Source organism: Thalia democratica, chromosome 2 (assembly GCF_965202585.1).
Source record: "Thalia democratica chromosome 2, ktThaDemo2.hap1.1, whole genome shotgun sequence".
NCBI classification, from domain to species: domain Eukaryota; kingdom Metazoa; phylum Chordata; class Thaliacea; order Salpida; family Salpidae; genus Thalia; species Thalia democratica.
In genome coordinates this window covers 58,035,778-58,052,675 of record NC_139166.1, presented here as the reverse complement: position 1 = coordinate 58,052,675, position 16,898 = coordinate 58,035,778, and the positions used below count along the sequence as shown (strand labels likewise).

The 16,898-nt window shown below is 26.6% G+C and overlaps 4 protein-coding genes across 4 annotated transcripts in view; 1 reads left to right on the top strand and 3 right to left on the bottom strand.

Moving 5' to 3' along the window:
* The window catches only part of LOC145830255 (ADAMTS-like protein 1), a 46,862-nt gene extending 44,498 nt beyond the window's left edge, over positions 1-2,364 (top strand). Inside the window, exons 31-33 of the mRNA XM_082938199.1 lie at positions 426-633; positions 830-948; positions 1,120-2,364. Coding sequence (XP_082794325.1) covers positions 426-633; positions 830-948; positions 1,120-1,360 — 568 coding nt within the window. The 3' untranslated portion in view covers positions 1,361-2,364. The remainder of the gene's footprint in view (positions 1-425; positions 634-829; positions 949-1,119) is intronic.
* Positions 2,365-7,692: 5,328 nt separating this feature from the next.
* Positions 7,693-8,958, bottom strand: LOC145828784 (uncharacterized; the record flags this gene model as incomplete). Its single annotated transcript, XM_082936534.1, has 1 exon — positions 7,693-8,958. A coding segment is annotated over one exon (1,047 nt), but the record flags the coding sequence as incomplete, so codon positions are not given.
* On the bottom strand, positions 8,855-10,427 carry LOC145849944 (uncharacterized). Its single transcript, XM_082955071.1, has one exon. The coding sequence runs from the start codon at positions 10,060-10,062 to the stop codon at positions 8,965-8,967; it is 1,098 nt and encodes a 365-aa protein (XP_082811197.1). The 5' UTR covers positions 10,063-10,427; the 3' UTR covers positions 8,855-8,964.
* Positions 10,100-14,995, bottom strand: LOC145828783 (uncharacterized). Its single transcript, XM_082936533.1, has 5 exons — positions 14,896-14,995; positions 13,612-13,816; positions 10,918-11,035; positions 10,427-10,572; positions 10,100-10,115 (listed from the first exon to the last, which is right to left on the bottom strand). The coding sequence occupies exons 1-5, from the start codon at positions 14,993-14,995 to the stop codon at positions 10,100-10,102; spliced, it is 585 nt and encodes a 194-aa protein (XP_082792659.1).
* Positions 14,996-16,898: the final 1,903 nt, after the last annotated feature.

The window sequence follows — 16,898 nt, the reverse complement described above, 5'->3', positions numbered from 1 at the left end:
TTTTACAGGAAATAATTGGTCTTTAATGTCAAGTGCTGACTTCTTAATCACTCATATCTGGTTTTTATTTAACTTTTAACGCATTTTAATTTTTATGTAAAAAAGAATACTTTGAACTAAAACTACACTTTGTCTCATAATTTTTTTTTTACATTTTTTTTAACAATAAGCATTACGTTTAAATTTTGTAACCAATTTTAGGCTTTTCACAAATTACAGAAAATTTACATATAATATCATTTTAAAACCACAAAAATTAATGCACTATACTATTGCGTACTTTTTAACGTATTTTCATTTAAAATGTTATGTTTAAAGAGCAGTAACATAAATATTTGTTATGTTCAAGTCTTTAACAAGTACTACAACAACCGTTTAATACCTCTTTATTAGAAACAAAGTAATAACACCAAATGTTATTACAGATATTACGCAAACGAATGGAGCAAATGTACAGTTGATTGCGGAAATGGAACAAGATTCAGAAAAATATCCTGCGTGGTTCTCATGTCAGACGGAACTGTTCGTCAGGTTGCCATGGAAAGTTGCCATAGCAACCAGCAACTTCCGCCACAAAGACAAACCTGCTTCAGTAACTTGTGCCCTGAGTGGAAGCCAAAACCATGGAAACAGGTTAGATTCAGTTGTTTCTTTGAAGAGTTGAAATTATCGTACTCACCTGTTTTTTAGAATTCTACTTTTGATACAGCTTCAGTATAAAAGTTCAAAAAAGCTGGTTAATTAATCTTATATGTATTTTAGTTCTTTCTTTTTTATCAACAAATTAACTAAGTAACCTTTTTGTGAAACCTAAGTTACAAACCAACAGTGTAGCAAGAAGTGTTACGGAAACAGAATTGGAATTCAACTGAGGCAGGTCCACTGCGTGGCTAACAACGGCACAATCGTCCAAAAGTCCCACTGCAAAAACCTGCCGAGACCAGAAAAGTACGTTTGTAATAATAAAGCTGCAGAAACAATACGTCATTTATTAACGATTAAAACCAGTTTATTTCATTGTATATTGTGTTAACAAGAAAGATACTTCACATCTTTCTTGTTAACACAATATTTTTATAAGTAAAAACTAAAAATGTTATAACAAAGCATTTTCACCAGGAAACAAAGCTGTCCAAACATCCGATGTCAGCCAGTTTGGAGACCGAGTCCCTGGTCCGTTTGCTCGGCAACATGCGGCAGCCATGGCATAAAAACGAGAATTCTTGGCTGCTACTACAAGGGCAGGCCAAAGCAGACCGCCAGGGGGCGTTGCCTAGCGACGAAACGGCCTCAGGTTTCCGCCCCATGCAACATAATCCCCTGCAGCGAAAATCTTGTGAGGGTGCAGGGAAAAATTTAGATATTTTTTAATTTTAATTTTATAGAAATGACCAAGAAATATCATAAGCATATTTTATTTATGTAAATTTACTTTACTTTTATTTCTATAAGTTTTTGAAGCTGTAGTTAATGGTAGTTTTGAGTTATGACACTTTAAGCATTTTAAATGTGAAAGCATTAAAATTTGCTGAACCTTTTTTTAATGCATTATAAGGATTTTATTCTGACGAAAGTTTAACTATTAAAGTTAATAAACACTGCCTTTAAATTCTAAAAGGTGTTATAGTCCTAATTAGTTTCTTATTTAACTTAGTTATAGAAATTTACTTGTGTTTCTTGTTTAGTGTGCTGCTACTTAAAATAACTTTTTTTAATTTTCTTCAATTGTTTATCGAAACAGCCTTTTCCTTTAAAGCAAACGATAAGCTAACTAAATTAGCTTTAAATCTCAGTAGTTATGATTTTATGAATATAATTAGTTTCGTAAATCTAAAAGTACTTTTTGTTTCTAAGATATTAAACTCTTTATTTTTTGTTTATCATACTATTTTGATCCAAACAAATCATATTTTGTTTTCTTTTACTCTTACATTTCATTTCACTGCCCAATAAACTGCTTATATCCTAAACAGATGTGTTTTATTTAAAGTACTTCTTACGTTTAGTATAGCATAAGATTGTAAGTTTGCATTTTATTTAGTTTTATTTTATACTTTTCTAAAATCAAACTGTTATTATACATAAAACGTTAACTGTCTGCTAATTCAGTCACAACCCCACGTTGAACACAGCGCGAAATGGGTACCTGGGAAATTTTTGTCTTTAATTTCTATCATTAAGCCTTATACAAACACGTTAAATGCCACTAAAGTTTACAAACGAGTATTAAGTAAAATCTTTTGAAGTTTATATTTCAATCAAAAGTTTTAAAAATGTCAATAGCTTTTATTTTATTTTCGTTAACTTGGCTTATTTATACGCTTCTACATTTATGTTGCAATCATGGGTATATAAATTGTCAAATTGCACTGTTCATTGTTTTTGTTTGTCTAAATTCTATTCTAGATTTTATTTTTAAACGTTTTTTACATTTATACTTTAATCATTGTATATGTAAATGCTAATTGAAGTGTTCATTATTTTCGTTTATCAATCTTTTTTTATTCCTATATTTTGATCGTAGGTTATAAAAGATTATATCGAATGTTTGCTATTGTTTTTAAATAAAATGACTGCAGTATATTTATTTTAACAAGCGGTTTTTATTTGAAATAAATTAGTCAATAATTTTATTCTGACTAGTTTAACTTTAATTAACTTAATTTTAATTAAGTATATTTTATGTTATAATTTAATGATTTTTTAATAGTCATCTTGTGTTTGGTTTTAAATTTTTCATTGAAAAAAGCTTTTGATCACAGCTTATTTTTTGGATAAAAATTGCGTACCATATCGGCAGTTCGTACCTAGGAAGTGCTTACTGAGTTGGCAGCTTACTGTATTAGCAAAGTTAAAGCTCAACTTAGCTAATAAATTTGATATAAATAAGGTTGGAAAATTTCTTAAAACTAACAGTATAAACTATTAAAAATTAAATATTTTGACTGAAATAGATTTAAAAAATGACTAATTTGTAGAAACTGTTTTCTTATAAAGTATTTTATTATAAAATAGATTAAGAACAACACGTACAACACGTGCTTGACACGTGTAACTTTATCACGTGACGTTTACATAAACTTGAATTTGTTTAGTGCTTGACTTTTATTTTATTTTACTCATAATAATCAATATATTACAGATTATCTAGTCACATAAACTAATATCTGTTGTAAAAACAGTGGTAAATTTGAACAAATTGTTTGATTTTTTAAAAATTTCATACATAAATTAATAACAAATTAATTGTAAGACAAAATGTTAAGTACTTTTAATTTCTATTTTTTAACAGTTATTTTTAAGAAGTATCAATGAAGTATTTTATTTTTAATAGCTCTAATCGTACTGTTTTTCATTATTATGATGAACAAAATTTATTATAACACCAGCTTCAACTTATGTTAAAAAATGCTTTTATGCTTTTTCTTGTTTATAAGTAAATTTTACTGTTACATCACTTTTTAAAAAAGGTTATATTTGTTAAAATTACTGTTCAACAACTTAAGTATTAAAAATAATATAAAAATTGAATACAATATGTTTCACAGCTTTTTGATGGGGTAAGTTTTCAATAAAATTTTAAGATAAATGTGTAACTTTTTATTTTTATAATTTTAGTTATTTATTACTTTTTTATAAGAGTGAATTTACAAAAAACCACTGAAAATAGGAACTAACGAATAATTTTTGTTGATTAGACTATTTAACATAATTCAATTTCTACATGATATCTTTCCTTCTATTATATCTCGTTTAAGTATCTTAAATAAAAATCAATTGATAAGAAATGACTGTATTTAAAATAGTATACAGTATACTACCGCTTAAGTACGCACTTTTTTTGGTACGTATCACGCCTTAAGTACACACTTATCCAGAAAGACAAAGTAAAGGATGTTATACTAGAACTTCAAGAAATTCCAGTTTTTTTGCCTAAATTTTCAATCATCAAGTTTCTCCAGATTATTTTATGTTTCCAGGTAGAATGGCCAACCTGCTGAGTTAGCCTGATACTTTGTTAACTTTTAAACTAGGGTGAGTAATCCTGAGTAGGCCAAGTGGCCTGAGATTGAGACAGTCCTGTTATTAAATGTTAATAAACTAAATACTTATGTAGTGGTTGCAGAAAAGTAAAAAGAATAATGATATTTGAGCTGTAATGCTATAAAATAAATAAATCTAGATGACAAAGTGAAAAAAACCTACATATACAAAATAGTTAAGTCATAATTTAATTTAAATGTACATACATTGATGTTTTGAAAATGTTTGGTAAACACAAAGTAGTTTTGTACTTTCCCTCTAACAAAACAAAATGTAGCTTAATATTTTTTTAAAATCATTGACTGACATTGACTTTCTATATTAAATGTATGTATTAATTATGTAGAAGCTTTTTATAAAAAAAATAAATCATTTTAAAATCTATTAAAAAATTTGCAAATTAGAATTATGTTTTAAATGTTATTTAAAATAAATGACTTGTTTATTTGGCTTAATTATTTGGTGGCTAGTTGTAAGAAAGAAAACAAACAACTAAATTTCATATTATACTATATCGTCAAAAAGTACGCACTACCTGTGCTAAGTACGCACTTTTTGGTCGGGTTCAATTTGCGTACTTAAGCGGTAGTGTACTGTATATGTTTAACCTCAATTTATTTAACTTAATATTAAAAGTAGTTATACATTTTAAACAAACGTTTTTGTTTAAAATGCGAACTTAAGGAGCAGTGCGAACTCGTATTTTGCAAAATTAACCGACTGTGCGAATTTACGAAATGTGAATTCGGAAATCGTAACTACTTTAATAAATAATATATTTTGAAATTAACTTTTCAATTACCAACAAAATAGTATCAGGTTTTTCGGTTGCAAAAGCTACATTTAAGTATATAGTTATGAAAAAGTTTACTTTCATAAACTAAAAAAGTAAGAGAAAAGCAATATACTGTAAATTTTTAACTGTAAGCTATTTTTGATAGTCAAAGAAAGTCAAACTTAGCTCTGGGGCGACACTAAACAATTAAAATGTTTTGTACTTTAAATTTCCTATAAAACTCATAAAAGGGCAATATATAGCTATAAAAGTCTAGCAACTGTGCCTCCGTCTCATACTGTATACTTTTACTCATTTATCAACTAACTTAAGATTATATTGCTGGTTCTCATGAAAGCAAGTTTATAACTTTAAAGAGATAAAAGTTTCTAAAACTTTTAGTCAATAATAAATCTTAAGAGGAAAATGTTAAACGAAAAGTGAAGTTGCTTTTGATGATTTAATGAACAATAAATAAGATTTTAGTTGTTCTAAAAATGAAGTCTTTTTTTTTTTGTTTATTTATGTTTTATATATTTTTAAAAGAAGTATTTTAAGCTGAGTTTTTATTGATTTTTACACACAATTAATTTTTTATTGCCTGTTTGTATGCTGCCTAGAATAAAGCTAATTAAAAAAACAAATATCATAATATTTTTAATTCCGTTGTATAAAAACAAAAACATAAGTTTTAATTTGATGTTTAGAATACTACAACTTTTTAATTGTACAATCATTTAGATATCAGACTTTAAAATTTTTAATAATTAGTTATACGATCTAAAATTGCATAAATTTAAGTACAAGTTGCTTGAAACTATAACTAATGTTATTGGTAATTATAAATTTTTGTAACGATTTTCAACTAAATCACAAAAAACTTGTTAATAATATTTGTTTTAAAACATGAACTTAGAAAAACGTTTCAAAATATATAACATTTTTTAATAAAGATTAGTAAAAGTTTGTACTAGAAGTAAGTTTTTGGGCGGAACAAAAATATTATTTTTGTATATATATTGGTGCTGTAGAAATTAGTTAACATACTTTAAAATTTATAGAATTATATGCTATTTTCTTGTTTTTTTTTAGTTTTAGTTTAAATTTCGAATTATTTGACAGACTTGAAACAATAGTCATGTTTTTTGCGAGTTCTTTCATTAAAAAAAAATATTTTATTTAAAAAAATATTTTATTAATTAAACTAAGTTTAAATTTTGTTAAGATACAACTAAACTTCAAAATTTGTTTTTCTGTACTAATTTAAATTTTTAAACAATAAAATGTTTATACATCTGCAAAAGATAAAAATAAATTTGTTTAAAGAAGGCTAATGGCCTTGCAAAACTTGATTAAAGATTAAACAATGCGCTTTATACAAATTAACATAAACCAAGTTAAACTATAATACTAACAACTTTTAAGCCAGAATACTTTAAATAAAGTACTTTATTTTAAGACTTAATTAATAAAGTTATTTTTGATTACTTTTTAAGTACTGAAACAAGCTTTTTTTTATCAATAATTTTTTAATGTTTTAAACAAGTTGAAAAATATTTGAAGCTTTTGTTAACAGATATTTAATTTTTTGCTAGAGTAAACAAAAGAAAAACGTTATTGTTTTACGCTCGATAACTAAATTATAATTTGTTAAAGAAAATATATCGAAACTGTTATTTTTAATTAATTGTTTATAAATCTAAACTAACATTTTCGAAATGATAAAAAGCATTTTATTTCTAATTTACTTGATGTGATATTAAAAGTATTAGTTACTATTTTAATTTTAATTTAAAAATATATACTTTGCTGCTGAGTTTTTTAACTAACAAAAAATTAAAAATTACCATGTTTATCTATTTCTAGTTTTTTTCTGCAATATAATATAATTTTTTAATAATTTTAGTATTGATATTTAGTAAAAAAAAAAAAGCATCAACTACTAAACTTTATTTTATTTCAATGAAAAAGGTACAAAAAAATAAAGCAAAAATAATGTTAGATAAAAATACGGTTGTAAAATTTTTCAATCTTATTACTTATTGTTAAGATCACACTTAAGTGCTTAATTGTTTGTAACATAAGTTTTAAAACAATTAAACTAATTAATTGACATTTAACAACTTAAAAGGTTTTTAAAATAAAGACTAGACTTCTCACAGAAAAAAATATAAAAGTTACAGTTTAATACAGTATTATAACATAAAGTATTTTATTAACATTTTTTTAACTTGTTTTAAACTTGGTTAAATTTTTATTTGTAAAGCACAAAAAATGTAAGTTATATCGTTTAAAATGATCTCATTTTATAACACTTCATAAGTTTAACACAACCAATGACAGAAAATACTTGAAAAATTAATTACTAAAAAAATTATATTATCATAAGTGAATTATTTGACTTAGTTTAATATTGTAATACTAAACTTTCTTTTAGTAAAGTGTTTCTTTCCAACATAAAACATAAAATCCTTAAACATTTGCAAAAAATGAAATTCTTAGTATTTTAATAAAATATTTTCATTTTAAGTTTTTATACATAAGTTTGTAAGACAAGAATAAATCAAATACTTAACTACTTTTTATAATACTAATTAAAAGCCAAGTCAAAACTCTAACTACTATGAAAGTTTTTCTTAAAAATTTTCAGCTTAATTTTTTAGAGTAATTTCAAAATAAGAATAACACGTATGGAAAAATACCTCTATGACAAAAAAAGTTTAGAACTTTATTGAAAAATCATAAGCTTGAAACAGTTGTAACTTTTTCACTAGAACTTGTTTACTTTTTTAGTTGTTGCTTTTTGTGTATTAAATTTTGTAAGCAGACTCTTAACAGTTTTGACCAAAAGAACATCTAGTTTTGAATAGATAACCGGATTAAGTAAACTATTGATTGGTAAGAGAACTATTGATGTTATTGAATGTACAATGTCAGGAATTTGGTATCCAAGAAAACTTCTAAAAGAAAATAAATTATAGGTAGCCAGCAAACTATGTCTGTTGCTACAATTAGAGATACTCTCCAAAGCATAGTTTTTTCTTTTTTAGACTTGTTTTCAGAAAGTTTCTCAGTGTTAGTTGACTTTATTTTTATAAAATTAAGACGTACCCGATTGAGATAAAAGTAACTAGCAGCAAATTAAAACTCATCAAAGTTACATTATACTTTGAAATAAAAGAAGAACCTGAATAAAAGTCAGGTAGGCACACAGCAGAAGAGCTATAAAATCCAAAAACTTTTTTGATATCAATACTGGTGTTTGGATACCGATTTTTAAACGTTTCTGAATTGAAATACCATTTATTCAAATCCCTGATTTCATAAATGCTTTCTGAAGGTGGTATATCGTTTGTCATGGAAGCTGTCCAAACATTCTCAATGTTTTCAGCTAATTTTAATAACTCGTTTGGTTTAACAATTCGGTTAACAAATTTGTTTGAAAAAAATAAATTGCTTGATATAATAAACTCCTGCGTAAATTCCTTTTTAAAAGTTATTGGTATTAACGATATTAATATTGGAATAACCCAACAAACTATCATGACAAATATCACTCTGGTATTTTCAACGTCTAAAATTCTAAAAGGTTTATAAACAGTATACAGTCTAAAACCTGTCATTGCTACTAGAATGTTTAAAGAAGTCTGAGAAGAGATTAATGTTAAAGCCCCTATTCCGTTACAACTTGAACTTGATCGCCATTCAAGATCTTTTGTGCAATAAACTCCTGAAAACTTGTTTGATGAGACTGCTATTGCACTAAGAACAAATCCAAAAATAATGTCAAAAAACGATAAGTTCAAAACAAATACCAAATTATAATACTTTGCTGAGTGCTTATTACTAATACAACTTAATTTTTTTAAATTTTTAACTATTACTATTGTATTAAATAGAAGTATTCCTGTTAAAGTATACCAAATAAATTTGTTTAAAACTGAGTTTTTTATCATTTCTTTTGATGAACTAATCGGATTTTCCTTACACTCGTCGGAATAATCGTCACAATCTAACTCATCATCATTGACTTTTTTTCTGTCTATTGAAACGGGAAAGCCTTCAGTACAATTAAAATGAGTTAAATTAGAACAATATTTTTCATCAGACTGATCTTTACAGTCATACACTAAATCACATACTTTTTAAATGTCAATAAGTTCGTTAGATTCACACCTGAAAAACCATGGGCAGTCCAGTAAGTTATTTTTGCATGTTCCGTACAAATCTTTTTCATCAAATACAAAACTCAAGTTTCGTGGTTTGTTTGTGAATGAAAACATGAAACTTTGATTATTTAAAGATACTTCAATATCGGATGCTTTTTTAGCATTACTCAGAGGAATATTGTACAAAACTAAATCAATAAAATAAAATGTTTTGTCAGGAGCTAAACCATCTTCGTTTAGTATACCGGTAATAGAAAACACTTCTAAGTTTTTGAAAAGAAAACTAAAACACCTAATGAAACGATACAACTTAGTGTAATAACATGTATGTTTTCCGAATATAGAAGTAAGAAAGTGTTCTTGTGAGCACTCATCTTCTAAGTAAGGGCACTCAAAAATACCATTTGAGGTTAGTCCGTATTCATTTGATAAAGTATACAGTTTTTGACTTTTAAATACATATTTGTTTTTATTTGAGTGATAGCAACGATTTGGACCAGGATTTGGAAAAAGGCCGGAAAAGAATATAGCTACAAGAAAATAATGGTTTGATAATACTTTTACTGAACTATTAAAAGCTGTTTTACCATGAGCACATTTTACCACACTCGACCTTTTAACTTTAATTGCAGTATTGCAAAATTTTTCATCAATACCACCTGGCAAGTCAATCTCTAAATTACAAATGATATCAAAATCAAATTGTCTGCTGTACAACCTGTTGTTGCTGTAAAACACGTCACATAGCTGCTGCTTAACTTCAGATGCTTCACAAGGGCATTCATCAGATAAGTCAGGGCAATCTATTACTCCATCACATACTTGACGTTTAAGAATAATTGTGCCATCAAAACATCGAAAACAGTAGAAATTTCCAATTTGGTCAAAACACTTGTCTTCCTCATAAGCACAGAACGACTTATTAGATAGTTTTCGAGTTGGTTGAGGTACTATATTAAGGTAGGGTGTTATAAAGTCAGCTTCACGTTTTGGAAATAAATCGTTAAACATCATTGTTTTGCATTTTAAACCAAAGTTATTACTTTTGAAAAATAATTTAGTTCTCTTTAACATTTTACTTTGGTCGACATTTATTATATCAGTGAAGCTTTCATTTGTAAAAATAACTACAAAATTAGACAAATCGTATACAATAGTTTCGTTTAATAAAAAATATCGTCCAAAAGTTGTATAGTTTTTACACCCTTCTATTTCATCAGATCCATCAATGCAGTTTATAACTCCATTACACTGTAATCTTTTTGGTAAGCATCTGCTATGGTCTAAACACAAAAATAACTGACTATGAGAGCAGTTATGTATAAACACATTTTCGTCTTTGTTACTTAAACAATCTTGTTTACCATCTTTTACCTTATCATAAGAAATACATCTATTTATTCTACACTTAATCTTACATCTACACTTAATCTCAAACTCAAAACAGTCAAAGTTTGTAACATTTTCGTCCGATCCATCACTGCAATCTCTCACGTGGTCGTTTACAGAACTTCTTAGAATGCACTTTATACTGCCGGATGTGCATTCAAATTCAGTTTTGGGGTCACAACTAGTTTTTGATATCTATTAATTAACTTAAATTGGAAAAAATTCAAAAAAGAACAACAAATTTAGTTTTAAAAACTTTAAAACACAATAAAAGAGTCACTCAACCGTTAAGAATTCATATCACTTTTTAAAAGTGATAATACGGTTAGAACAAACGTTTATTTGTACTATCGAGGTTTGACTGTTAATTAAAAAAATGTACCTAAGGAGCTGTTTAGCAGTTAAACCTCAGTAGTACAGATAAACGTTTGTTCTCAATGTATTATCATTTTATAATCGCTCACGTTTATTTGAGCACTCTACTATTATCTAGCTAATGAATTTTTTAGTCTATTATACATATATGTTTTTTAAACTTACGGTTTTAAAGCTATCTACAATTCTGTTATTTAATGTTTTTCTGTTTTCATTTTTACTGAAGTTAAATCCAAACAAAGGACGTTCTTCACTGGTATTTCTTTTAAGACAAGTAAAGCAACTGTAAAAAAGCAATGGTTGCACTTTATGTCCAAATAAACAAAAAGAAAGTTGTATGCAGTCATTTGTTACTGGGTCAACCAAAGTAATAGTTATTATCCATTTTTGGGGCTTTTTGTCATTCGGTGGAAATAAATATGAAGCAAGCAACTCAGTAAATAGGCGATATCTAATAAACCTTTTTTTTTTTTTTATGTCAAGGAGGCAATTATGAAAATGAGCTTTGAAAACCCAAAAGCAACTTTACTAGTTTTTAAGAATTTTATAAAATGTTAAAATCTTCTGCTATTACATTATCGTCTGATAACACATTGTGTTGGTAAGTACTTTTACGAGCATACCTACTGTTATCTGACGTCTTTTCAGCCGATTGGCAGTAGATATTTAAGTTTATCTAGTGGTCAAGATATGATTTAATGTAATGTCTAATATAACTTTTAATATTAGCTATATACTACTTATTTAACTTCGTTTATCATGATTGTAATATATAACCGAATATATTATCTTAGTACAGCCTAGAAAGTAAATTTTTAATTTAACCTTATTGACTTTAATGTACACCTTACTTTATAAACTTAATACAGAACAAAATACCATTTACTTGAAAACTACGAGGGGAATGCCCCAGAGTGGTAGTCACATAAATTGCTATGCTGAACTGCGATGAAGGTTTTGCTAAAAGGAATTTAGCTACATCTAGACTGGAGGGGCTTTATAATTAGGGTCTATGTTAGATATGGCTTTGAGTCTAAGATAACTTCAAATAATAAAAAAAATCAAGACAAGCAGCAATTTTAAATACTGATTTTATTCAGGTTTAAAATCAATATAAATAAATACAACTCTAGAAAATTGGCAAATTAGTCAAATATATAACTTAGCAATGTAATATTTGAAATTTGTATAAAAGAAGTTAGAAATGTTGTTTTACGTTAAACTGAAACAAACTGCTGGGTTCTAACTCAACTACTCAAAGTAAAGTACAAAACTTGTGTTCCATCAAGCAGCAAATTCAAATCAGTTATAAATGAACTGCTTCGACCACTCAGAACCAAATGCACAACCTGTGTTCAAACAAGCAGCAAAATTAAACTCAAATTAGTTGTAAGTAAACTGCTTTAAGTACTCAAAACCAAGTCTACAACCTGTGTTCCAATAAGAAGTGAATTTACAGCAAGTATAAAAAAAGAATTTCATTAATTATTTTACATCAGGAAGAACGCATTTTAAAATTAATTACAAGTGACTTGCAACTTTCAAACTTTTTGATTAGTTATTGGCCGTTCAGTTTCATGTTAATATTCAAGAAACTACTTTTTATCAGGAATGCATTGCCAATGCATTACATACTGATACTATCAATATAAAAAAATTACTTAACTACGTTCTACCGATAATACTAAAAATATAGATTCAGCACTTAAAATCTATTATATAAATTGACCATAAAGCAATAAAAATAACACTCACAAACGTGCAAGTCAGAGCTCAACGGTTTGCTTGCAGGGCAACTTTTATTAAATGTATTAGCGTTTGTTTACAGTTCTACGCAATTCTTACTTAAGTCAGAGCCAAGCTAAGACCTGTAGCGTATAAATAGTCTAAAAGTCTGCTTTGGTTGAACTACAATAGAAGTTTCTACTTTAGAAAATGTTGTCAAAAAACTAACGAAAACTGGAAATACATACAAACCAATATACTTTTTTTTTAGTTTTTCGGCGGTTCTTACAGAGGTCAATTGACCCACTGAAGAAGTGTAGTGTTCGAAAAAACAGTTGTAAGCGATCAACGAAAGCTAAAAAGTGTATTGAGATACACTTGTTTTCGTTGCTTAGTGGTTTTACTGAAGTCAGTGGACTTTATTATAAGTGCAATGCTTAGTAACAGTCGCCAACAACACCGAAAGCTGAACGCATATGTTAGCTAAATTACAATCTAAGTGACGTTTACAACTAGACCGAAACACGTTCTGGTAAACAGTTCTCTAGTTCTTGTTTCTTACCAAGTCACAAATACACTATTTTAAAAATCAGTGAAATCTTGTTCACAAAGAATCTAAAAAGCGTCTGCTAAAACAAAAGAGCGTTTGCTTTAATTGTAGCTAATTGTCACTATTATTGCAAACAATGATAGTTAACCGGAAATAAAAGTGAATAAATTTGCAAATGCAAAACGCACTAGCTATAAACAAAAAACTAAGCCGTTTAACTACGACAAAAATTCAAGTATTCTACGCAAGAACATTCATAAAACTGCAAAACTCCCGTTTCAAGCCGCGCTAGTATAATATAGTATTAGGCTAGAGTAAAAATTCTACCTTTTTTTAAGTCTCTCGGGACAAGCAGATTATGCTTTCAATGTCTTTCTTAGCTAATATATTTTACGCTAGTTTATAAAAATATTAAAGCATTGAAATATTAATTCAATGCTTAAAATTTGTTTTTAAGGCTATTTAATTTCGACTTTTGTCTTTAAACTATTGTATAACATCATATTTTTAAAAACCTACTTATGACCAAAACTTTGCAACAGAGGATAGTTTTGAATTTATAAATAATAACAACAAATACATACTGATTAGTAAAGGAGTCAAATATGTAATCATCTGTCGTCTTAACTGTAAGAACAAAAATAGCATCATCATAACAGAGATCTTTTTTGTACTGCGCGCAAGCCACGTCTTTTACCTCTTCTCTAACACATATGTTGTAATTGTATGAATTGCTGCACTCCACTTCATTTTCAGCACAACTTTTTATTGGAATGTAGTTTTCTGGTTCTGAAAATAATCAAGTTATTCGTACGTTTTTTAACCTTTAATCCCCGAAAACAATCAAAATTATTATAAGCTTAAGTTTTTCAGTACTACTCGTGTGAATGTGTTTTTTCTAAACATATGTTTACCAACGGTGACACATGGTGTTTTTAATAGAGGTGCTGGAATTTTTTTAAGTATTTAGAAAAAACTGCTAATTTAATATTTTTTTAAAACAGATTAAGTAATGTATTACAGTTACAACAAACCGTTTTGAAACAAAATTTAAAGTTAAAAAAGCCTATATTTTTTTTTCATAATTAAACGCTTTTTTGTAAATTGGGGGTAAGTTTGTTTATTACCTTCCAAAAAGGGGTATAACATTAAAAAAAAGTTAAAAACCGCTTATCTAGAATGATTAAAAAAAAAAACAGTTATAATTAAATTTGACTAGTTTGAATAAGAGTCAATAAAAATTAAAATTCTTGTAATGTGTTAAGAGTTTTTAAACTTAAATTAATTATCAATTTAGGTATTAAAAGTTAAGTAATTATAAATATATCATGTCTTTGTTAATTAAGATATTTTATATTTTTTGAGCACAAAGAAAAAAAAAATATGTAAATTGTTTAAAACAGCGGTTCTTAATCTTTTTCATATATTATCTGATCGTGGAAGTTTTAAAGCAAATTTACCTCTTTTGGATGGCAACTATCAAATTTACCCCCAATAAAAAGAATAGTGTTATAATTTGAGGAAAAATGCTATATTTTTTGAACTTTAGCTTACTTAACATAAAAAATCGTAAGATCTAAACTTAAAAATTTACAATTAATAAAATTTCATAACTTAAAAATACAAATAACAAACATTAATTTAAATAACTTATAGTAAATAAAATTTACCCTATAAAACAAGTCAATTTTTCACCTAGGGTAAATTTACCCCAGGCTAAGAATCGTTGGTGTAATAGATGAATTAAATAAAAAATGAATACTAACAAGAAGACTAACAAGTTAAGTTAAATTATTTTCGACAATAAATGTTAACTAGCGAAACTAATAAACAACCGTCGATTAAAAAAAAATAACGATTTTAAATACTTAATGTCACATTATGATGCTTGATATAGAATTCATGTTTGGTTTGTGTCGTTAGATGAGCCAATATTATAAGTAAGAAAATGCTACCAAATTTTTGCATTTTACTATAAACGTTTTCTGCAATACGTAATCCAATAACTTGGTAATAAATAAAGTTTACTTTTAAACATACTTTAAATACATTGATTAGAAAAAAAAAATATATATAAACATGTCAATCTTTTTAAAGGTATTATGTTTACTTATACTAATAAATACTTATATTAATAAAAACAATCTTTGTACAAGTTATTTACGATTTTTTTGTTTTTGTTTATAAATATATACTAAATTAAAAAATATAAAATTTTTTTTTTGTTTTTACTGCTAAATAACTACTAAAATAGTTATTAATGATCACCTTAAAGAATGACAAACTATTATACTGTAAATAAATTAAAAGTTTACAAATTAACTATTTTGTTAAAAAAACTTTAATAGTTATTTGAATTATCATATAACATAATTTTGAGTTAAATCATTATATCCTTTATAGTAAAATACATAGTAAGTAATCTAATTTTAATTTTTTAAATTTAATTACTTACGTTACAAGTTGTATAACTATGTTTGCTTAATAGTTATCATTAAAGCTTTTTGCTTATTAATAAGAATTTTATTTTTTTTACAACAAAAAATATTTTCAAAGCCTAAACTAAAACTTTTAATTTTTTGTATTTCAAAGCAGTTTAATAGCTTTTTAGATTACAAAATATGCAATGTACTAACTACTTTAGATTTTAATAAGTTCAAAATAACTTAGAAAGTTTTTATAATAGTGTTAACTTAAAGTTATTTAAAATAATTTCTTGTTAAAATCTAATTTTTTTAGGAAAACAAACAATTTTGTTTTGTGAACTAAACATCACATTAATACGTCATACATAACTAAAATCTAAAGGTCATTATTACTATGTATTTGTAGACAAATATATTTTGTTTGATACATAATACTTGCCAGCGTACATTTAGCTTGTAATGATATTAACATTTCGTTTTCTTATTTTAAAGCGGATGTTGTAAACTGTTTTACGCAGATTTCGTGACGTTTTCCAGTATTGAAAAAACAAACATTTTTTATTGTTAGGAGTTACATTTGTATCAGTGCTTATAAAACGGAATTTTACTTGCATTTACTTGCAGTAGCAGTTTTGGCAGAGCATTCGGCAGTTATTAGTGTGCTTTAAGTTAAAATGCATTTTAAACACGTTAGATTTAAGAACTAATGTTTTCATGTGTGTTTAACTTTAGTTCTCGTATAGAGTGATGTAATTGTATCTTTGTATTGTTTAGTTTATGTAAGTAAAATATAAGTGTTGTTTTGAATGTTATACTAATCTATTTTACTAATCCCTATTACCCCTCTTAATAACATCCCTGTAACGGGATAATTGGAGATTATGTGTGGCCTAAATTTTAGGAATCTTCTATAAGGAACCAGGTGCCTTATCAATTAATAAACGCAGCGGAAAAAAAAAACTTTAGTTTATAACTAAACAACTTTTTAACGAGTTTAAAATTTTGACAGTATATTTTGCGATAATACTTTACTTTACGTCATTTTACTATGATTATAGTAAGAAAAATTGTGTGAAATACTTTTTACTTTGAAACAGCAAGTCTACAATTATAATACAAGTGTGTTGTAGTGGTTTATTGAGTTTTGTTAAAAGAGAAGCTTGATGTCCGGGATGTTTTGTTAAAAATACTATATGATTTTTGCGGTTATTTCTACTTATACTTTTATATATGCTTTTTTAGTGCTTAGGTGCACATTTTATTTGCTAACGAGCATAATATTTCTTCTTCTAAGTGCACAATATATGTTGCAATTAACATAAGTCGCATGGGGCGCAGTATTTCGATCATAAAAAGATAAATATTTTTAGTTAAGTGCATAATATATGTTGCAACAAACATAGGTCGCATGGGGGCGCAGTATTTCGATTATAAAAAGCACAGTC

Coding starts and splice junctions, on each gene's coding strand:
- LOC145849944 (XM_082955071.1), bottom strand. CDS start 10,062: ATGTTAAAGAGAACTAAATTATTTTTCAAAAGTAATAACTTTGGTTTA.
- LOC145828783 (XM_082936533.1), bottom strand. CDS start 14,995: ATGCAAAAATTTGGTAGCATTTTCTTACTTATAATATTGGCTCATCTA. Junction 13,817..14,895: donor GCATCATAATGTGACATTAA/GTATTTAAAATC, acceptor GATTATTTTCAG/AACCAGAAAACTACATTCCA. Junction 11,036..13,611: donor TTTGACTCCTTTACTAATCA/GTATGTATTTGT, acceptor GCTTTTTTACAG/TTGCTTTACTTGTCTTAAAA.